Source organism: Castor canadensis, chromosome 19, assembly GCF_047511655.1.
Source record: "Castor canadensis chromosome 19, mCasCan1.hap1v2, whole genome shotgun sequence".
Taxonomy (NCBI): Eukaryota; Metazoa; Chordata; class Mammalia; order Rodentia; family Castoridae; genus Castor; species Castor canadensis.
This window is the reverse complement of record NC_133404.1, coordinates 28,046,974-28,067,484: the sequence shown is the minus strand read 5'-3', so window position 1 is coordinate 28,067,484 and position 20,511 is coordinate 28,046,974. Positions and strand designations below refer to the sequence as shown.

At 42.3% G+C, this 20,511-nt stretch overlaps 1 protein-coding gene across 4 annotated transcripts in view; it reads left to right on the top strand.

The window, feature by feature from the left end:
- Entrep2 (endosomal transmembrane epsin interactor 2) overlaps positions 1-20,511 on the top strand; it is a 469,028-nt gene that overhangs the window by 186,462 nt on the left and 262,055 nt on the right. For all 4 annotated transcript variants that reach the window (XM_074061963.1, XM_074061962.1, XM_074061964.1 and 1 more), the window contains exon 2: positions 11,338-11,394. In XM_074061963.1, coding sequence (XP_073918064.1) covers positions 11,338-11,394 — 57 coding nt within the window. The remainder of the gene's footprint in view (positions 1-11,337; positions 11,395-20,511) is intronic.

Genomic DNA, 20,511 nt, shown 5'->3' with positions numbered 1-20,511 from the left:
TTTGTTGTTATCTCCCATTTTGCATTCCTTATTCTACTAATTTGGATTTTTTCTCTCCTCATTTTAGTCAGGTTTGCCAGGGGTCTATCAATCTTGTTTATTTTTTCAAAGAACCAACTTTTTGTTTCATTAATTCTTTGTATGGTTTTTTTGGTTTCTATTTCATTGATTTCAGCTCTTATTTTTATTATTTCTCTCTTTCTATTTGTTTTGGGATTTGCTTGTTCTTGTTTTTCTAGGAGTTTGAGATGTATCATTAGGTCATTGATTTGGGATCTTTCAGTCTTTTTAATATATGCACTCATGGCTATAAACTTTCCTCTCAGGACTGCCTTAGCTGTGTCCCATAGGTTCCGGTAGGTTGTGTTTTCATTTTCATTGACTTCCAGGAACTATTTAATTTCCTCTTTTATTTCATTGATGATCCATTGTTCATTAAGTAATGAGTTATTTAGTTTCCAGCTGTTTGCATGTTTTTTGTCTTTACTTTTGTTGTTGAGTTCTACTTTTACTGCATTGTGGTCAGATAGTATGCATGGTATTATTTCTATTTTCTTATATTTGCTGAGGCTTGCTTTGTGCCCTAGGATATGATCTATTTTGGAGAAGGTTCCATGGGCTGCTGAGAAGAATGTATATTGTGTTGAAGTTGGATGAAATGTTCTGTAGACATCAACTAGGTCCATTAGATCTATTGGATATTTTAGATCTTGGATTTCTTTATTGATTTTTTGTTTGGATGACCTATCTATTGATGATAACGGGGTGTTAAAGTCTCCCACAACCACTGTGTTGGCATTTATATATGCTTTTAGGTCTTTCAGGGTATGTTTGATGAAATTGGGTGTGTTGATATTGGGTGCATACAGGTTGATAATTATTATTTCCTTTTGGTCTATTTCCCCTTTTATTAGTATGGAATGCCCTTCTTTATCTCATTTGATCAATGTAGGTTTGAAGTCTACTTTGTCAGAGATAAGTATTGCTACTCCTGCCTGTTTTCGGGGGCCATTGGCTTGGTAAATCTTCTTCCAGCCTTTCATCCTAAGCATATGCTTATTTCTGTCGGTGAGATGGGTCTCCTGCAAGCAACAAATTGTTGGATCTTCCCTTTTAATCCATTTCGTCAAGCGGTGCCTTTTGATGGGTGAATTAAGTCCGTTAAACATTAAGCTTTAGTACTGATAGGTATGTGGTGATTCCTGTCATTTATTTGTCTTAGTTGTTTGAAGGTTTGATTGTGTGTACCTAAGTTGAGGTTACTCTCTACTGTCTTGCCTTTTCTTTTCCTGTGGTTTGGTGCTGCCTGTCTTTTCATGGTTAAGTTGGGTTTCACTTTCTGTGTGCAGAATCCCTTGCAGAATCTGTTGTAGTAGTGGCTTTGTGGTCACGTATTGTTTTAGTTTCTGCTTATCATGGAAGACTTTTATTGCTCCATCTATTTTGAATGATAGTTTTGCTGTGTAGAGTATCCTAGGGTTGAAGTTATTTTCATTCAGTGCCTGGAAGATCTGACCCCACGCTCTTCTTGCTTTTAATGTTTCTGTTGAGAAGTCTGCTGTGATTTTGATGGGTTTACCTTTGTATGTTACTTGTTTTTTCTCTCTTACAGCCTTCAATATTCTTTCCTTAGTTTCTGAACTTGTTGTTTTAATGATGATATGTCGTGGGGTAGTTCTATTTTGATCTGGTCTGTTTGGTGTCCTGGAGGCCTCTTGCATCTGTATGGGAATATCTTTCTATAGATTTGGGAAATTTTCTGTTATTATTTTGTTGAATATATTACGCATTCCCTTCGCTTGCACCTCTTCTCCTTCTTCAATGCCCATGATTCTCAAGTTTGGCCTTTTGATGGAGTCGGTGAGTTCTTGCATTTTCTTTTCACAGGTCTTGAGTTGTTTAGTTAATAGTTCTTTGGGTTTTCCTTTAATTACCATTTCATCTTTGAGTTCTGAGATTCTGTCTTCTGTTTGTTCTATTCTGCTGGATTGGCCTTCCATTTTGTTTTGCAGTTCTGTTTCATTCTGTTTTCTGAGGTTTTCCATATCCTTGCTGGCTTCCTCTTTAATGTTGTCTATTTTTGAACTGACTTCATTTATCTGTTTATTCATTGTGTTCTGTCTTTCACTTTGGTGTTTGTACAGTGCTTCTATGGTTTCCTTTATTTCTTCTTTTGCTTCTTCAAATTCTCTATTTTTGTTGTCTTGGAATTTCTTGAGTGTCTCCTGTACATTTTGGTTGACCCTATCCAGTATCATCTCTATAAAATTCTCATTGAGTACCTGTAGTATGTCTTCTTTTAAATTATTCTTGTGGGCTTCACTGGTTCCTTTGGCATAGTTTATCTTCATTTTGTTGGAGTCTGGATCTGAGTATCTGTTTTCTTCATTCCCCTCTGGTTCCTGTACTAATTTTTTCCTGTGGGGAACTGGTTTCCCTGTTTTTTCTGTCTTCCCGTCATTGTCTTTGGTGTTGTTACTGTCCCTGTACTGTGTGCAATTAAGTATTTTCTAGCTTGTAATAATAACAATGGTAATATTTAGAATGGGAGGGTGAGCTGAGATGGAAAGCAAGAAGTTAAAGAAAAGGGAAAAAGAAATACACAGACAAGAGGGAAAAAACAGAACAAGGTATCAGACAAGAAAGTTTCAAAGGTATAAACAGGGAGCATTAGTGTACTAATCGACAGTAAGCTGAACAGACATTAGAGAGACAGAGGATTGAAAATCAAAAATAAAAAAATAAAGATAAGAATAAAAATAAAAAATAAGTAAATGAAAGAAATATCTGTATATAAAAATGAATTAAAATAAAATGAAAAATAGAAAATTAAAAAAAACCCAAAAAACCAAAAAAACCTCCAAGTTCAAATACAATGAAGTTTCTGTCTTAATAATTTGGGTGTCCGTCTCAGTCTCCAATCCTGTACATGGTGCCTCAGATGTTGTTCTGTAGTTGTCTCATCAAAGGGGACGCATAAAATAGAACAAAACTACACACACACACACACACACACACACACACACAAAACCCCACCAAGTGTCCCAAGTTCAAATGTAATACAGTTTCAGTAAGTTTTTCAGCTTGCAGGTGTAATTCAATTGTTCTCTCACCAAAGGTAGGGAGAAAAAGAAAAAAAAGAGTCTGGAGACAGTTCTGAGAATGGTATCTGCAGCTGTGGCTTGCCTGCTCGCTGCTGTCAGCCTGCTGTTGCTGGAGGCTTTATTTATGCAGATCTCAGGGGTGAGCTTAGCACTCACCTGGCCCTGCAGGCTTTGTTTACTCATAGTTCTCCTGTGCGGGAGCCTCTGCTACAAGCTTTCCCCTTTCCAAGCACTGGGGAAGGTGACACTGCACCCGCGTTGTCAGGCCTGCATGTTTATTTACAGTTCACATCGGAAGTGGGTCTTCCCCCCTCTCCTGTGGAGTTTTCCTCCCACCGCCACTTTTACAGGCTTTCCTGCTCCTGATTACTGGGCAGTGCTGCTGCTCCTGCCAGCCGCCATGTTTGTTTACAGTTCACGTGGGAAGTGGGTCTTCCCTCCTCTCCTGTGGAGTTTTCCTCCCTCCGCCACTCTCACAAGCTTTCCTGCTCCTGGTTGCTGGGTGCGTGCACCCCTGCTCCCGCCAGAGCCTCTCCGGCCTCCCCGGCTTGTTTATTTACAGTCTCAGGAAGGATTCCCTTCCCCCAATCTTCAGCACTCAGTGCGCCCCACCCTCTTTCCTGCATGTCTTTATTGTTCTTATTGCTTATGAGTCAGTTTCTCTTTTTTCCCTGGGTGGAGGTTGGTCTGTCCAGGGGGCTATGCTGCTCTGGCCCAGGCTTGTCTGTGGGAGTACCGTGGTACCACGAAGCTCACCTGGCCTGCGTCTTCCCAAGCCATCTGGGTCCGGGCGACTGGCAGCCTGGGGGTCCTCCTGGTTTCTCCATTTAACGTGAAGTGGAGATTCTCTGCGCCAGCTGGAGGTGTGGAGGGGTCAAAGTTATGTCTCTTCTCAGTGATTATGCCTGCAAAGTGTGTCTCCAGCGTCTCTCCAAGATTTCACTATAGGACGCTCGCTTTCTGCTTCCTCCCTCTAGCCGCCATCTTGGAATCTCTCCAGAGTTTCCTTTTTACAAGATGACATTTTTTCCTGGAGAGGAATGGTAGGAATGTTTGCATAACAATGTGGATGTACTGAATGCCAATAACTATGCACTTCAAGGGTTAAAAAGGTAAATTTTATGCAAGTATATTTTACTACAATTTAAGAAAAATAAGAATTTAAAATTCCCAGTACATGCTTGTGACTTTTTCTGTGCTTTATATTCTGTTCTTTTTTATCTATCTGACCTGAGCCACTTTTGATTTTCATGGCTCTCTAAAGTGTTTTTGTTCCTGGCAGTTTGTAACTTAGAATTATAAAGTAGGAAAAGTGTATCTGGCAGTATGTGAGCCTGTCTCCCTCTCCTTAGTTCAATGGCATTTCTTTCTGTACTGCCACCACTTATAAATTTTTCTTTCAGATACATTTTTGAGTCATTGTTTCAACCTTCAAAGCATCCCCCTGGGATTTTGATTGAGATTTTACTAAACCAATTTATAAATCTGAAGATATTAAAATTTTATTATATTAAAGGTTCTTATTTGGGGACATGGTATTTCTGTTCATTTACTAAAAGTCTTCTTTCAATAATCCTCAGTGGAGTTTTTGATTAACTTTTTAAAGATATACATTATCATGAAGTTAATTCTGGGATGGTTTTAAACTTTTTGCTTTTGAGAATGAAATCCTTTTCTTCTCAATAGTTTCTCTCTGGCATGTGAGAAAGTTACTGAGTAAAAAAAGCTTTGATGGGAAAAAGTATTTTCTCTGGGGGAAAATGGAGGGAAAGAATTATTTGGGATAACATTTGATTTCTTTATAAGTAACATGATTTTTGGGGCCAAAAGATTAAATAAATAGTAAAATATATGGAATATTTTCAAATGTATGAAGAATATAATTTAATTTTATTATTTAACTGAAATCACTGGTTATTTTGATAACTTGAAATGTTTCTTGATTTTTGAAAAATAGGTGGCTTCCATTTATTCTTCCATTAGGGTACATTAGTGGCCATTAAAAACAGGACTGAGAGACTGGCTTCTGATTCTGGCACTTTGACTGACTCTGAGCTTGAAGAGATGTTTCTTCTATAGGGAAACCCTATCCTGAAGGCATGGTGTTCTTTGAGGTTCCATATCCATCTCCAAACTGTGAAATAAACTGTGAACTATGGGCAGAGCACCAAGCTGAAGCAGGAGTTTAGAGTGAGAATGATAGATGCCAGGTCAGCCAGCACATGGCTGGAGAGTGGTCCTGCCTCGGGTGTGACTGTCCCCTGCAGCTCTGCAACTCATCAAGGTGGGGCTCTGCCTGTGATTCCCACATTGCACTATGAGCCAAAAGCCTCAGGGATCATGGTGTTTCCAAATTCTAGATGCTTCCCAGTTACCAGCAGAAGTATACCTCTTGAGAGGGAATTTTCCAGCTCAGGTCCACAGAACCTCACCAAATCAGATCAGCCAAACACTTCTAAGCACAAAGCATCAAAGCAAGCAAGAAACAGGGAGTGAGAACCAGTAGAAACAAAGAGGAGACTTAGACTACACTTTGATCTATACATCTTGGAAACTAGAGCATCTGTACATGAAATACTTAAAATAATTTTCAGTAGAGTCATAAAGATGAGTATGCAACCAGGAGCAATCTGAAAGACAGAGTTATGTTTGGAAAAAAGATAAAAGGAAAGCTTCAAGTTACATAAAATATAGTCATTGATATTTTCTAAACAAATGCAAATTTATAATTCAACAGGTGTTAAACATGGTGCACAGAGAATTAGTGTTCTGGAAGATATTCCTAAAGCAACTATCCAGAATGAAGTACTGGATGGCGTGGTTATGGAGTACATGAAAGAAATAACTTAAGAGATTTTGAGTGGGGAACATAAAGAATCAATGCATGGGTGTTGGAGTCCCTGACAGAGAGAATGGACCATGGACAATGATTGAAGAGACATTGGCTATAAAATATCTGATAGAATTAATGAAAACTACAAATTCCTAAATTGGGAACCAACATGGCTCCAAAGGTTTATAAATAAAAAGCAAAACACACCTCAACATACACTTCTACATGCAAAATGTTCAGAACTCCAAAGGCAAGGAGACTGTTCTAGAAATATTTTACAGTAAAACAGCGTCATCCCTCAAGGAACAAGTTATAGGACGGCAGAGTTCTTCACTGCACCAATGGCAGCCAAGAGTCAGTGGAATGATGGTTTCAAATGGTTGATACAAGAGTCTGTCAACCTAGAACTGTGTACACAGTCAAACTATTTCTCAAGCATGGGGGCAAAATAAAGCATTTACTGATTAGCAAAAATATGACAGGTTGCCACCCAAAGAGCTGCACTGAAGGAACTTCCAAATTAGGGGTTCATAAGTTTTGGCATGGCCGATCTAGTGGATGAAAGCTGTGGACCTTTTCTCTGAATAAGGTTTCTTAAAGCATGAAGTGAAATATATAGGATGATAAAGCAACCAATTATTTTTAAATTTAAAAATATCAAAGCATTTAAAAATGTGTTACAATAATACATATGCAACTTTGTTAACTTATGTAACAACAAAATCCAGTGAAGCATGTATTACCTAATTTCAGAATAAGCAGCCCTGTGAGGAGATGGCATGTCACAGACCAGAACCAAGACAAAGAAGTAGGAATCTGTGCATTAATTTATATCAAAGAAACATACATACTTGCAGCTGAGCAGGGTGTGCAATTATAGTTCACCTTTGACTTATTTTTTTCGGTACTGTGGGTTGAAATCAGTGGCTCATGCTTGCTAGGCAAAAACTCTACCATTTGAGCCACACTCTTGGGTTTTTTGCTTTAATTTTTTTTTAAGATAAGAGTCTCACACTGTTGCCTGGGGCCAGCCTCAGACTGAAATACTCCTATCTCTGTCTCCTGGCAGATGTTACAGATGAGAACCACCATGCTTGGTTTGTTCTTTGAGAAAGGGTCTCACTAACTTTTTTTGGCTAAACTGGCCTTGAACCAGGATCTTCCTATCTCAGCCTCCCAACTAGCTGGGATTACAAGTGTGAGTCACTGTGCCTGGCCTTGACTTTCTTTTAATTATTTAAAATATTCTTAAACATTGCAACATTAATGGATTTTTTTTTCTTTTATGGGGCTATGTTTGTCATTGTTTATAGTTCTACTACTACTTGAGGAAAGAAGGAAACTGTAGATGGATATTTTTCTATCATGGGGAGGTAGGTTGAGAAGAAAGGTGGCTTTCCTTGGGAACATTACGGGTTGGTGTACTGTGCAGCCCCCAGGAGGAAAGGATGTGAAGGGAGTTGGGACTATGAGCTGGAAGCAAAAGATTGGATAGAAAACAATGAGGAGGGGATTGTTGTAATGGGAAGACGCACAGTCATGGACAAGGTAGGTGTGATGATGAGTGTCCCTGGAGGTGGAGACAAAGGAATGTAAGTCTGCACACACAAACCAGCTTTACCATGTGGCCCTAGTGAGGGCCAGACAAAGAACAGCAAAAAGCAAGAATGGAGATGGAGGTGGGGGTGAGGTGGGGTTGGAGGTTGAGCTGCTCCATGAGTCTACAGGAAGAATGGTGCACAGCACAGCACGGCACAGCACAGCACCACAGTCCAGAGGCTTTGGAGAAGGGGGCTCCATAGACTTCTTTCAATCCAGGCAGCTCAGAGTATCACTCACTCCACTTGCAACAGCTTATTTCTGCAGACTGGCTTCATGGCAGCCATTGGGCATACCTGCTGTGTGTTTGGGGAGCTAATGCAATTGGCTTTTTAGCCTGCATTGCAGAAGGACTTGCTCCACTGCCTGACCATTTGCTTTTGCACCAGATTTCATGATCTGAGGGAAGTTCAAGTTGTAGGCAGGGCAGAACTTTTCAGTGTAAAAGGACAAGAATTAATGAGCTGATTTATTCCAGATCTCTGTGTCCAGCAGCTGCACGAATCACACAGTCTCTAATGATGCCATTCCTTCCTGGCAGTCTGTTGTCCCGTCATTGACTGCAACAGCAGGAAGTTCTGTCTCATGTTCAATTTTATCTCTTGCCTCCACTAGGCAAAATGGGGAAGTGGTTTCGGAAAAGGGTGGGTTGGTTTTCTTCTAACAACCAGGACTGCTTGGAAACTCTCTCTGAGCCGCATCGTGCCTTCCTAGTTCTCTTTGCCTTTTCTTTCACAGCTGTGTGTGTGTTACCTCCCTGACCCTCTTCAGTTCCTCCATATTCTTTGTAAACTGTGGACTTTGAATAACAAAACTGGTGAATTAAACAGGTCAAAGGTTTCATGTCACAGTAATTTCATGGCTAGCAAGAACCATGACCCCTTTTCCTCAAAGGAGTGGTATAAAATAAACCTGAAGAATTACTGAGCTATCAGAGCATGCAACACAATCCTCGTTGGTAGCTGGAAATGAGCAAAAATAGTTCAAACAAAGAACAATAGTTTCAGAGCAAGGCTTTAAATTTCTTTACCTTTGAGAGATACTCTCAACTGTCCTGGGTCTAACATTGACCAGAGGAGGTGTCTTGGTCCCCAGGTTAGTTGGGGAGGGGCAGAACTTTAAAGAGGTGGGGCTTTGAAGGAGGCCCTTGGGTTATTGGAGGCGTGTCCTTGGAGGGAACTGTGGGACTCCAGCCCCTCTGTCTGCTTCCCGGTGCTGGTGAGTGGCTTTGTTGTGCCACACACTCTGACCATGATATACTTGCCTTGTCTCAGGCCCAGAACAGTGGAGCCAATCAATCATGGATTAGAACCTCCAAGTCTGTGAACCCAAATAAACCTTTTCTCCGTATAAGCTCATCATTTCCAGTATTTTGTTAGAGTATTATATATATATGGAGAGAGAGTAAACCTGATTAGCACAGCATGTGTCAGGTTGGGCTAAAATACAAACCACCATAGACTGATTGGATTAAACAGTTGAAAATCCAACATCAAGGTGCCATGATGGTTGGCTTTTAGTGAAGGCCACCTTCCAGACATGCAAGTTATCACCTCTGTATGGTCATATTGCTTTTCCTTGGAATATGGGCATGGAGGAGTGGGGATGGGAGACAGAGACAAGAAAAAGAGGTCCCTTTTCTTTTAAACACAATTCATTATGAGGACAGAGATGAGTGAATGGCACTGTTGGTTGGGCAAGTAAAACAAGCCAGTGGCAGCAGAGGGGAAAGAGAGGAACACAAATGGAGAGACATCCAGAAGAACTGATCCAGTGTTGTGACCCATTGAACCATAGAGTGAGCTCAGAAAAATAATGCCCTTCTTGGCAGAAATTTCAAGTTGACCAAACGAGGAAGATTTGGAGTTAAAGGAATGGATTTAGAATTTGTCAAGTGTGAGATGATGGTGAGAGTTCTCATAAGGTAGCCACCTGTTGTCTGTTGCAATGTGGCTTGGGGCCATGGTGTGTCTGCTGGGAGTGATGAACCTGGCCTTAGAGGGGCTGTCTGAAATGTTCAAGCATTAGTGTAGAGGTGAAGAGAGAGGTTCTAGAGGCATTTGGAAGAAATGGTGAGACTCGGCTGCAGAGCTACCTGTGAGATATCAAGGAAGGATTTGCCCAGCGTTAGAGCTGGAATACAAAGAAAAAGGCGAAGGGCATCATCCTCAAGACAGGAGACTTGGGGGATGGGAAATGAGTGGAAATAACTGTCAACCTTGACTGCTTTTTAGGATAGACTTGTGTACATTGAATAGACCCTGTTGTGTCCTGCCTGCTACAGACCTGGTTGAGGGTGGATGTGGTTTGTGACCAAGAGGACCTGTGGATCTTTAAGTCCATGCACCTCCTGGGTCTCCTAGGTCCTTTTGAAATCCCAGGGGGAATGGCAGCCAAGGTCTATTAGGTTGCCAACTACCTGGCCCCTGCCCTTGGTGGCAGACATGTGTGATTCATCTTCTCAGGAGACCTGGTATCCAGACACCTTACTTATATGGGGCCTTCTGTCATATTGCCCTGTTGAAGAGCAAGCCACAGCCTCCCACCCCTTCCTGAATCTGTTTGGATATGGTAGGCAAGGGAGAGGATCTGGGTTTGAGTGACCAGTTGGAAGGGGTACAACTGTTGGAAGGTCAAGATTACAAGAGGAGCACAGATCTGGGAGGGGGAGGTGGCAGGTGCCTCTCTGAACATGTTGGGACGAAGGCAACAGGCACCAGAAGCAGAGACTGCGACAGTGTGCTACTCAGAGGTCAGAGTGGGGCTCTGGGCTATGGGAGACACCAGTGCCAAGTTCCAGGGGCCTCCTGATAGCCAGGTCTCCTATGCAGTCATGGGCAAAGGAGACAAAGGACCCAGAGACGAAGTTTTTGGGAATCTGGGGAGAGGGAAGGAGATCCTAGTGGGAGGCTGAGGAGAAGAGTAGCTTGGGGAGTTGGAGGAAAAGCAGGTGAGCCAGAACCACAGGGACCTAGAGGAGAATAGCCCACACTGGAAGATGTGGCCAGTCCTGTGTAGGTCTGCACTTGCTGCATTTGATGACCTTTGGGTGGCCTTGGGAAGAAGAGTTTCTGCCCTTGTTGTGGAGGCTGAGTCTATGTTATGGGTAGAAGTGGCTGTGTCTCCATGGTCCCTTGGCCAATCTTGGATGCTGGAGGCCAGGAATGTGGGGACCAGAGCCAGTGTCTACCCTGGGTCACATGGACTTAGGAGGAAAGTAGGTCTGGTACTGGACAAAGGGCTGAGTAGTTCCTCTAAGGGACAAAGACAACATATCTGGGTGATAAGGACAATGGGGATGAACCAGGAGAGGGGATGGTATGACTGGAGGCAAAGGCAGAGACAGGGATTAACCTGGGAAAGGGGTGGGCTGCTCAGAGCTGGGTCTAGAAAGTTCCAGGGCCTCATAAGAAGACCCTGCTATTGTGAGGTGGAGGTGTGCTGAGGACAGAAGGGGCTGGAGAAAAGAGGCTGTGTGATGGGGTCAACCTTGGTTTGTGGCAGGGTGGCTGTGAGTGGGATTAGCTCTGCCTCCTTTCTTCTAAAGAGTCTTTTCAGTCATCTCTGATTTTAAAGAGCAGTCAAATAGCTTAGACTGTGAACCAAGGAGGGCTAAACAGCCTGGTGGAGGGTCTTTCTGGAAGTCTGTCACTGTCACCCTGGTGGCTGGAGATGCTGAGTGTGCCTGGCAGTGTGACTGCAGGCCGTTACTCTTGGCCAGGTGGAAGTGGTTGAGGTTGGTTTGATGGCTCACAAAAGGTTTCCAAGCGTCTCACTTTCCTGCACCCTCTGCCCCTCCAGGTGCTGCTGTCAGGACTCATTGGTGTCGTCTCATGGAAAAGGCCTCTCTCCCTCGTGGTAAGTGATTTCCAGGTGGCTTTGGACAGGGCTCTGGCTACAGAAGAGTAAGCATGACAGAGGCAATGACAAAGAGAATTGCACAGCATCCCACAGGAAGCGGGGCAGACTGGTGTAAAAACGTAATGGCTGCATGCCGGTGGGCTCTTCAAAATCTTTGGGCACTTGGGGGATGCCCTTCTGAGAGTTTTCCTAAGACACTTGTATCACTTCCTTTGCTTTGTTGTGGCAGCCCCTCCCCCACCTTGGAGACGTACCATGATCAAGACATCCTGGAAGTATGGAAGTTAGTGTTTCTCTAGACCCTAAAATCAAGTGGATGTGCATATGCTTACATAGGATTGCATGGACAGTGTGTATTTTATAACAGTTCTAGAAGTGTTAGCTTGCTATATGTTTTGGAGACTGTCAAATACTTGAGGGTAAAATAAAGACGCTTCTTCTAGTGGAAGAATAGCTTGGGCATGGTGCTTCGTAGTGGGCGATGTGGACGGTGGAGAGAGGAGGATGGTTTTCCTTCTGAGAAGACCCCAAGCAGGTCTGTGTTTATTGATTTGTAGCCTGTTCTGTTCAGTGTTTGCATTAATGTATTGATGCACCTGCGTCAGGACTACAGGAAGAGCCTTTCCAAGTTTTGATGGGTAATAAACCAGACAGCCAGGCATTTACTGTGTTTGTATTAATTAATTATTTAAAACCTTGTTTTTAAGTGATCGGGCTTGGAGATAATGATATGTACTAGATAATAATGGAAAAAGAAAGAAAAGCCAATTTGTTTGGAGAAGACGCTGCTCCTTTCATGAGGGAATCCTGGCAGGTATCAGAGAAGACAGGAATGGCTTGAATTCAGCGGCATGCTCTCTTCTACAGTAGCTCAGCTCATACGAGAACTTTCCTATAAGTTTTTTAAATATAGAAATATCTAAATATGCACAAAAGTTGAGACACTGGTATAATGAACCACCCTGTGTATCCTTCATACTGCTTTGACAAATAGCATCTGGTCCTTCTCATTTCTTTTATATCCTTTTACCCCCCTGCTCCCATCCCTGGTGGATTATTTTTAAACAACCCTAGCATGTAGATCAAGGAACTGACTCTAGATGGGGCATAGTGGCTCACACCTGTAATCCCAGGTACTTGAAAGACAGACATAGGAGGATTGTAATTCAAGGTCAGTCTAGGCAAAAAGTTAGTGAGACCTAATCTCAAAGAACAAGCGGGATGTGATGGTCCATGTCTGTGATCCCACTTACATGGAAGGCAGAGATAGAAAGATGTTGGTCCAAAACAGCCCTGGGCAAAAGTGTGAGATGCTATCTAAAAAAATAACTAAAGCAAAAAGGGCTGGGGGCATGGTTCAAGTGGTAGAGCTCTTGGCCACAAGCACAGGTCCTGAGTTCAAACCCCAGAACTGCCAGAAAACAATAATAATAAGCTGACTGTGGTACAGAGGGAGATGACAGTGGATGTGCCAACACCTGAGGGGGCTGGTGACATCATTTGTGCTATGTAATGTGAATTTTTGAGGAAGAACTCAGTTTTTCCTCTCACGCTACATGGCATAGACAGATTAAGCCTCCCAATGCTAGCCACGTAACAAGGGAAAACCATCCTCCTTAGGGTGTGTGTGTGTATGAAAAGACAAGAGTCATGGCTTTCATCACCCAGCCATCCTCTCGCATTGGCCCAGTCCTAGCCCCAGGGTGGAGATCCTAACAAGCCTGGGCATCTTTCTATGCAGGATGCATTTGACTTAGAACTGATAGAGAGTCAGAACCCCTTCTGGAACTGCCTTAAGTGTGTCCTAGGGGTAGGGCACGGTCAATGGACCTCATCCTAGGGAGAGGACATGGCAGCAGTTGGACCAACGGAAGCAGAACATTCCAGTGCCCAGTCCTCAGTCCTGCTGGGTGGTAGGTGTAGGACCAGCTGCTTTCTAGAAGGTGCCCATGTCCACGTTTCAAGATTTATTTCCTCCCAGGCTCCAGGTGCTTTTCTTAGGGAGGCAAGAGTAGTGTTAGTGTAATGCTGTGCACTGCATCAAAACTCAAACTTTCAGTAGCTTAACACAGTGCATGTTTGTGTCTGGCTGCTGGCCAAGGCAGGCACTATAACCAGTAGTGGATTCCTCCCCAGAGGGTATGAGAGACCCTGAGTTTTTCCATCCAGACCCCTGCCATTCTGTAGGCCTGTGGAGTCTCTGCAATTCAGTGGCAGGTGCAAAAGATGGGGACAAAACTCCTGCTGCTTAATTTCCTTGGCCTAAAGGTGGTGGTCACTTGTGTGTCAAACCACAGGAAGGACTCATCATAGGCCATGTCTAGTTATGAAGGAGGCTGGGATGGACATCACCTGTCTGGCCAGGCACTTCCTGGGCATCTGCACACTCTGAGTGTTGGTGGGAAGTTTCTTGCCTCTAACATAAGAACATCTTTCAGTCTGTGTTGACCAGGCCAGTGCAGTCTTCTGATGCATTAGGAAAAGCTGCCTCTCTGAACCATGACCATTGATGCAACTTTATTTTAAGAAGGGTAAAAGCATTCACAATAGATGGAAGGTAAAGCCACAGTGTAGTCATCCCTTGGGATCCAAGGGGGATTGGTTCTAGGTCCCATGAATACTGCAATCTGCAAATGCTCATGTCCCTAATATAAAATGGCACAGTATATTCCATAGAACCTGTGCACGTTCTCCTTTCAATCACCTCTATGTGACCTCTACTACTTAATACAAAATGTATTTACATAGTTGTTATATTGGATTCCTTAGGGAATAATGACAAGGAAGAGCCTGTACATGTTCAGTACAACTACAATTAAAAATATTTTTTAATTCACTGTTGTTCAAATCTGTGGACACAGAAGTCATGGCTACAGTGGCTCACCTGTATACAGATGTGGTTGTCAGGATTCTCCAGAAAATGTAACCAATATGATGTATCTTTCTTCTGCCTGTCTGTCTGTTTCTCCATTTATTAAGATATTTATTGTAAAGAATGCCATGAAAGTGTAGGTTAACCAATCCAAAACTGTCTGCAGGCTGGAGCCCCAGAGTTGATGCTGCAGCTTGAGTCTGAAGGCAGGGTTGCCTCTTCTTTGGATGAGGTCAGTCTTTGTTCTCCTAAGGCCATCACTGATTGGATGATGTTATGAAGGATAATCTACTTTATTCAAAGTTCTGAAAAAATACCTTCACAGCTACATCTAAAGAAGCATTTTACCAAATGTTTGGGTACTGTGGCCTGGCTAAGTTGACACATGAAAGTAACATCACAGCAGAATTCCATATACATGGCCAAAAATTCTCTGGCCAGAATAATAGCAACTAAAGCATTATAGATAACAATGGGATGATTCTTTGAGTGTGACCTGTGTGGCCTTCTCTTTCCAAATAAGCTGACAAGGTTAGGCTTCCCTATTTTAAAGAAGAGGAGAAGGCCCCCAGGCCTTGAAGCCAGGCCTTGAAGCAATGGACTAGAACCTGAACTCAAAGCTCTCTGATTCAGATCCTCCTTTATTTCCAATCTACCATAGTCTCTGTAGCCATTACCTTTCTGTCCCATGTCTCCTTCTAATTATATATTGCTTAACTTATGCTGCTCAGAATATATCATCTTGTCCACTAATCTTTTCTGTCTTGGTGGTTGGCACTGCCACCTGCCCAGCCTAGAAGCTGGGAAAGACGCTCACATCCTTCTTCTTGTTCTTTCATACTCATTCACAAACACTCTCATTTGCACTATTTTCTATGTTATCCTACTGGTCCTCTCTTCTCTATCCCATGACAACCTGTTCTGTTCCAGGGCAGACTCTGGCCTCTTCTCACAGGATGCTGCAATAGCCTCCTTACAGATTTCTATACCAAAATTTGGTTCTTTAAAGCCACTCACACACACACACACACACACACAGTGATTGGTATCTGCCTCAGGCTGCTTTCTGTTGCCATAGCAAAATGCCTGGGTCTGGGTATTGGTGAAGAAACAGGTTTGTTTGGTTCACCCTTTGGGGACTGGAAGTACAACGTCAGGTGGCCTCATCTGTTCAGCCCCCAGCAGGTCTCACAATAGATGGCAGCTTGGTGGGAGTACATGCAGAAAAGAGCCCAGGAGGTGAGTGTGTGAGCTCATGCCTGTAATTCCCAGCTACTTGGAAGGCAGAGACAGGAGGATCTTGGTATGAGGCCAGCCTGGGAAAATTTTAGTGTGAGACCCTGTCTAGAAAAACAAAGTAACAGGAAAAGGACTGGGGACATGGCTCAAGAGGTAGAGCACTTGCTGAGTAAGTGTGAAGTTCTGAGTTCAATCTTCAATACTGGGAAAAATAAATGAATAAAGGAAATACACCATGAGCCAGGAAATCAGAGTGGGGAGGAACCAGTTTTGCTCTTTTTTTTTATAACAACCCATTTTTGCAGGAACAAACTTATTCTGTGAGACTATGTTAATCTCTCCAAGGGCACACCTCCAATAACCTAATTACCTCCCATGAGTCTCTTTCTTAAAGGCCCCACCACCTCTCACATTGCCTAGGTCCACTGTGAGGACCAAGCTTCCAAAACATGAACCCTATGTACATGTTTACATGTTACATATTTAAACCCCAGTACTATCTGCAGTGGCAGCTGTGCTATGATTACTCCCCTTCTTTAAGCTCCTCAGTTCTTCCAAAAGAATAGAAAATAGAATTGAGGGGTTTGGGATGATGTATGAGGTCTTGTGGTGCAAGAAAAGGAAGACTGAGAAAGTACCTTGTCCAGCATCCTAAAGCTGAATGACTTGAAGTCTTGGTTTCAATCATTCTTTTACCTCAAGCTCCTGCATGTGGTATTTTTCTATTTGATAATATATTTCCATCTTCCTTGAAGTATAAAATAAAGATTCCACTTTGTGTTTTCTAGTTTACTGCCAGTGAAACTCACTGGCCTCCACTGTCCCCCAATAGTGACCAGCACAGAGAGTTGCCCTTTCTGGAAGAAGTGTATCTTTCCTTCAGGGTGGTGAGAAGCAGCAGTGTTGAACCCCACTGCACCTGACTCCACCCAACCATGCCAGACACCTGCAGGTTTGTCTGGGTGAATTCAGGAATTAGTAGTCCTGCTGATGGCAGTGATGGGGCCACCATGGTTCTCCTGGCAGCAGAGTAGTCGAAAGGTTTATGGGCAACATGAACCTGGCATTAGCTCTTTTGTACTCCTCCCTTGCATCACTCTGAGCCTCCACCCAAGGCAAGACGGATGGAAGAGAGAGGGTAAATGTCTAGCCCAGAGTGAGTGATGTGCTGGAGGGAGAGGGCTGTGTTAGGAAAAGGGTGAGAGGTTTACCAGTTGTCTGACCTGCACTCAAGGAAGGCAGCCTACCTTTCCAGGTTGGTGAAGATGAAGCTAGAAGGAAAATGTTGTAGTAATATGTATCTATTTTCCCACAGTAGTCTATAAGAGCCTTTTCAAATGCTGAAAGCTAGTGATGACTACATGAATAAGGGATGTGTATTTTTCACCTAGAAGTATTTTTCATTTGTTCTTAAAGGCTCCTAGGATTGAGGGAGTTGTCTTCCCTGCACTAAACTATAGAGGGGTTCTACACTCTGCTGGATGCCAAATTTGGACTGAGATTACATATTTCTGATTAGATGGTTTTTTTAAAAGTCAGTGAACTAGTTTGTGATGGCTTATGTGCCAGTAATGGGAGTAGTCTCAAATGTAATCACAGGTAGTATAATTTTTAAAAATGTAAGTAAACTAGCAATGGTGTGGGTACTGGATTATTTGTAATAATTAATACTGTTGAGAGACTAGTAACAATGAGGTTAAACATTTTTTAGATTTTTAAAAAAGTAAATTAAAATTTATTTCATGCAATTTTTAAAGCAATGCAAATCTATTTCTAAAAGCACTCGTTTATAAAAATATGAGTACCATATAGATGTCATGATGTACTTAGTATTGTTTGCATTTAGTGGTATAGTATTTGAGGAATCAGGCTTTTTGGCTTATTTAGATGGTGGTTTACTTTTATCACTAAATTTTATCAACCCAAATGAGAATGTGTATCTGTAAGTGTTTGTATTGGAAGTGCAGACCTTCTTGGAGCCAACCCCTAATAATATCTGAGAGGAAGTCTATTCTGATCTTCATTCATTATAAAGAATTCACACACACACACACACACACACGCACACACACGGGTTTGTGAGATTAAAGTGCGACCTCTGAGCCCCTGCCATCCTGGGATCCCATCATCCTTGCTAAATGTGGAAATCTTAGTTTGATGGTAGCACAGAAATCCCCAGTGTAACTTCTGAACTACAAGAAATCACTTGCAGAACTCTTCTGAGATCCCTCGTGGGTTTGTTTCTCATAGCTGTAGTGAAAAGGCATATGTATCTTCTGTGTCCTCCTGGGATTGGTGAGGCCTTACATGATAAATCCACTCTGACATTCCCATCTCCCTTAGGTTCATTCCTCCACAAGACACCAAGAAAGCCTGGCATCCCAGCTTCATGTAGCATAGGCCTCCTTTCGGTTCATAGTTTAACCAACCAGACAACTACTGTGAGCTCATGTCAATACATCTGGCTTGATGCAGCTGTCTGTCCCTCCCACCATGATCTCATACATTAATGGTAAGTCCTACAACTGCTCTAGCTTTCTGCTGTGAGAAGTTCCCAGCTGCAGCACAGGTAGGGAAAACGTTGGCAATCCACTAGGATAAAGAGAGCAAACTGAGAGTTTGGGAGCCTGAGGTGACTGGAGTTGTCAGAACAAAGTGCCAGAGAGGAGAGGCTTATACAAATAGAGGGTTATGGAGATCAGCAGGGGATCTCTGTTAGTATTAAGCTGATACTGATCAGTTCTCCTGTGTTAAGAAGCTGAAGACAGGAAAGAATCCATCTGAGAGTACCAAGGGGAACATCGTCAAGCACAAAAAATGAGTTTTTTTCCCAATATCTAGACTGGAAAATTACATAATATCTGAACGTTGGGTAGAGAACTCAAGAGTCTTGTCTCCCTACTGTGAATAATTAGCCAGGACTAATGGCTCCTCCAGCTTGTCTAACAAATCTTAAAGGCAAGATACAAAAGAATCAACTGGTTTTCAAGTAATTTAACCATGTCTCAGAAGAAAGACCAAGTTCATAGGAATAAAACCTATCCAGTACCAACTAGGTAACGTTCACAATCTCTAGCATCCAGTCAGAGATTAGTAGACATGCAAAAAAAAATACATAATCCCAAATAGGAAGAAAATTAAACCCACTGAAACTATTTGAAACAGACACATGTCAGAGTTAGCAGAAAAAGACATTAAAACAGTAATTATAATTGTATTCCAGATGCTCCAAAAGTTAAGTATACACACAGAGATACATAAAAGCTCAGTTGAACTTTCAGAGATGAAACTACAATGTAGGAGAGGGGAAATTCACTGGATGGGGTTAACAACACACTTCTTTTCCTCCTCCTTCTCCTCCTTCAACTCAGAGCCTTGCACTTGCTAAGCAGGTACTTGAGCCACACCCCGACCTTATTGCTCTAGCTATTTTTGAGACAGGGCCTCATGTTTTTGCCTAGGACAACTTGTACCGTGATCTTCCTATGTATAGGTGAGTGCCACCATGCCACTTCTTTTTTTTTTTTTTTTTGGTGCCACTAACTTTTTTTTGCCTGGGCTGGCATCAAACTGTGATCCTTCTGATCTCTGCCTCCTGAGTTACTGGGATAACAGGCATCAGCCATCATGCCCAGCTAAGTCCCTGCTCTTGACATTTGTTGCACTCAATGTCAGCTTATCCTTGCTTGTCTGATTCATGCTTATGAAAGGACTTTGTACGTGAGTGCTGGTAGTTGGTGTAGTTGGTTGGTTTCTTCTGGTTGTTTTGACCTGACCTCAATGGGAAGACAGTCTTGGAGATTTGTGAAAGGGGAGGCCCATGTTGACTGCAGGATCTACTTTTGGCTTCTTGGGATATGAAGCAGTTTCAGGAGGGAACAACTGATCCTATTTTCAATGTTGCTTTCCCTTTCTCTGCCCCTACTGTCAATGGCTCTTGTGACAGTTTGGAGGTACCTCGAGCTGTGCTTGTCCTGGACAAAGGATGATGATAGTGATGACAGTGATTGCTAACACTCACTAACATGGTGTCAGAGCCATGTTCTAACCTTGAGGTCAGGGTGCAGGCATCTGGCTACACATCTGAACACCTGGGGCAACTATTCCTCTAGACCCATTGTAGTAGAATTTCTGGGATTGAGGCTCAGGTGCCAATATTTTTTTAAGTCTTTGAATCATTTCCATGTGCCACCAGGATTTAGAACCTGCTACCTTCCCAAGGGTGCAATGCTTCTGACAGTTGTCACAAACTTGTGCAAATTACACACATTTTTTTTTCCAGTACAGCACTATCAACTAAACTGTTCTGAACAATGTCCTTTGCTAAGTCTTTGCTACTCTGGAACACTTGTTAGGTGTGAACAAGTTTGTAATTATCACATATTCTTGACTGATTGATCCTTTCATCATCATAAGTGTCCTTTGTTTCTAGTACCAATTTTTTCCTTAAAGATTATTTTGTCTAATATTAGGATAATTACTCCAGCTGTTTCTAATGTTTGTTTGCTATATCATTTTTTGCCTTTTTACCATCAACCTCTTTGTGTTTATAAGTGTCTTGTAGAAATCATGTATTGGATCATATTCTTAAAATCCAGTTTGCCAATTTCTACCTTTTAATTGGACAGTTTGTTTCCATTTAATGTCATTACTCATAAGGAATGATTATGAGTCATTATTCTATTTATTTTCTTTATATCTTACCATTTTTTGTTTCTCTATGCTTCTGCCTTCCTTTGTGTCAAAAAAGATATTTTATAGCAAAGCATTACAATTTTCTCATTATTTCTTCTTTTTTTTTTTTAGTGGTTCTGGGGTTCGTGCTCAGGGTCTACACCTTGAGCCACTCCACCAGCCCTTTTTTTGTGATGGACTTTTTCAAGATAGGGTCTCTCAAACTATTTGCCCAGGCTGACTTTGAACCGTGATCCTCCTGACCTCTGCCTCCTGAGGATTACAGGAGTAAGCAACCAGCACCCGGCTTCCTTTTACCATACATTTTG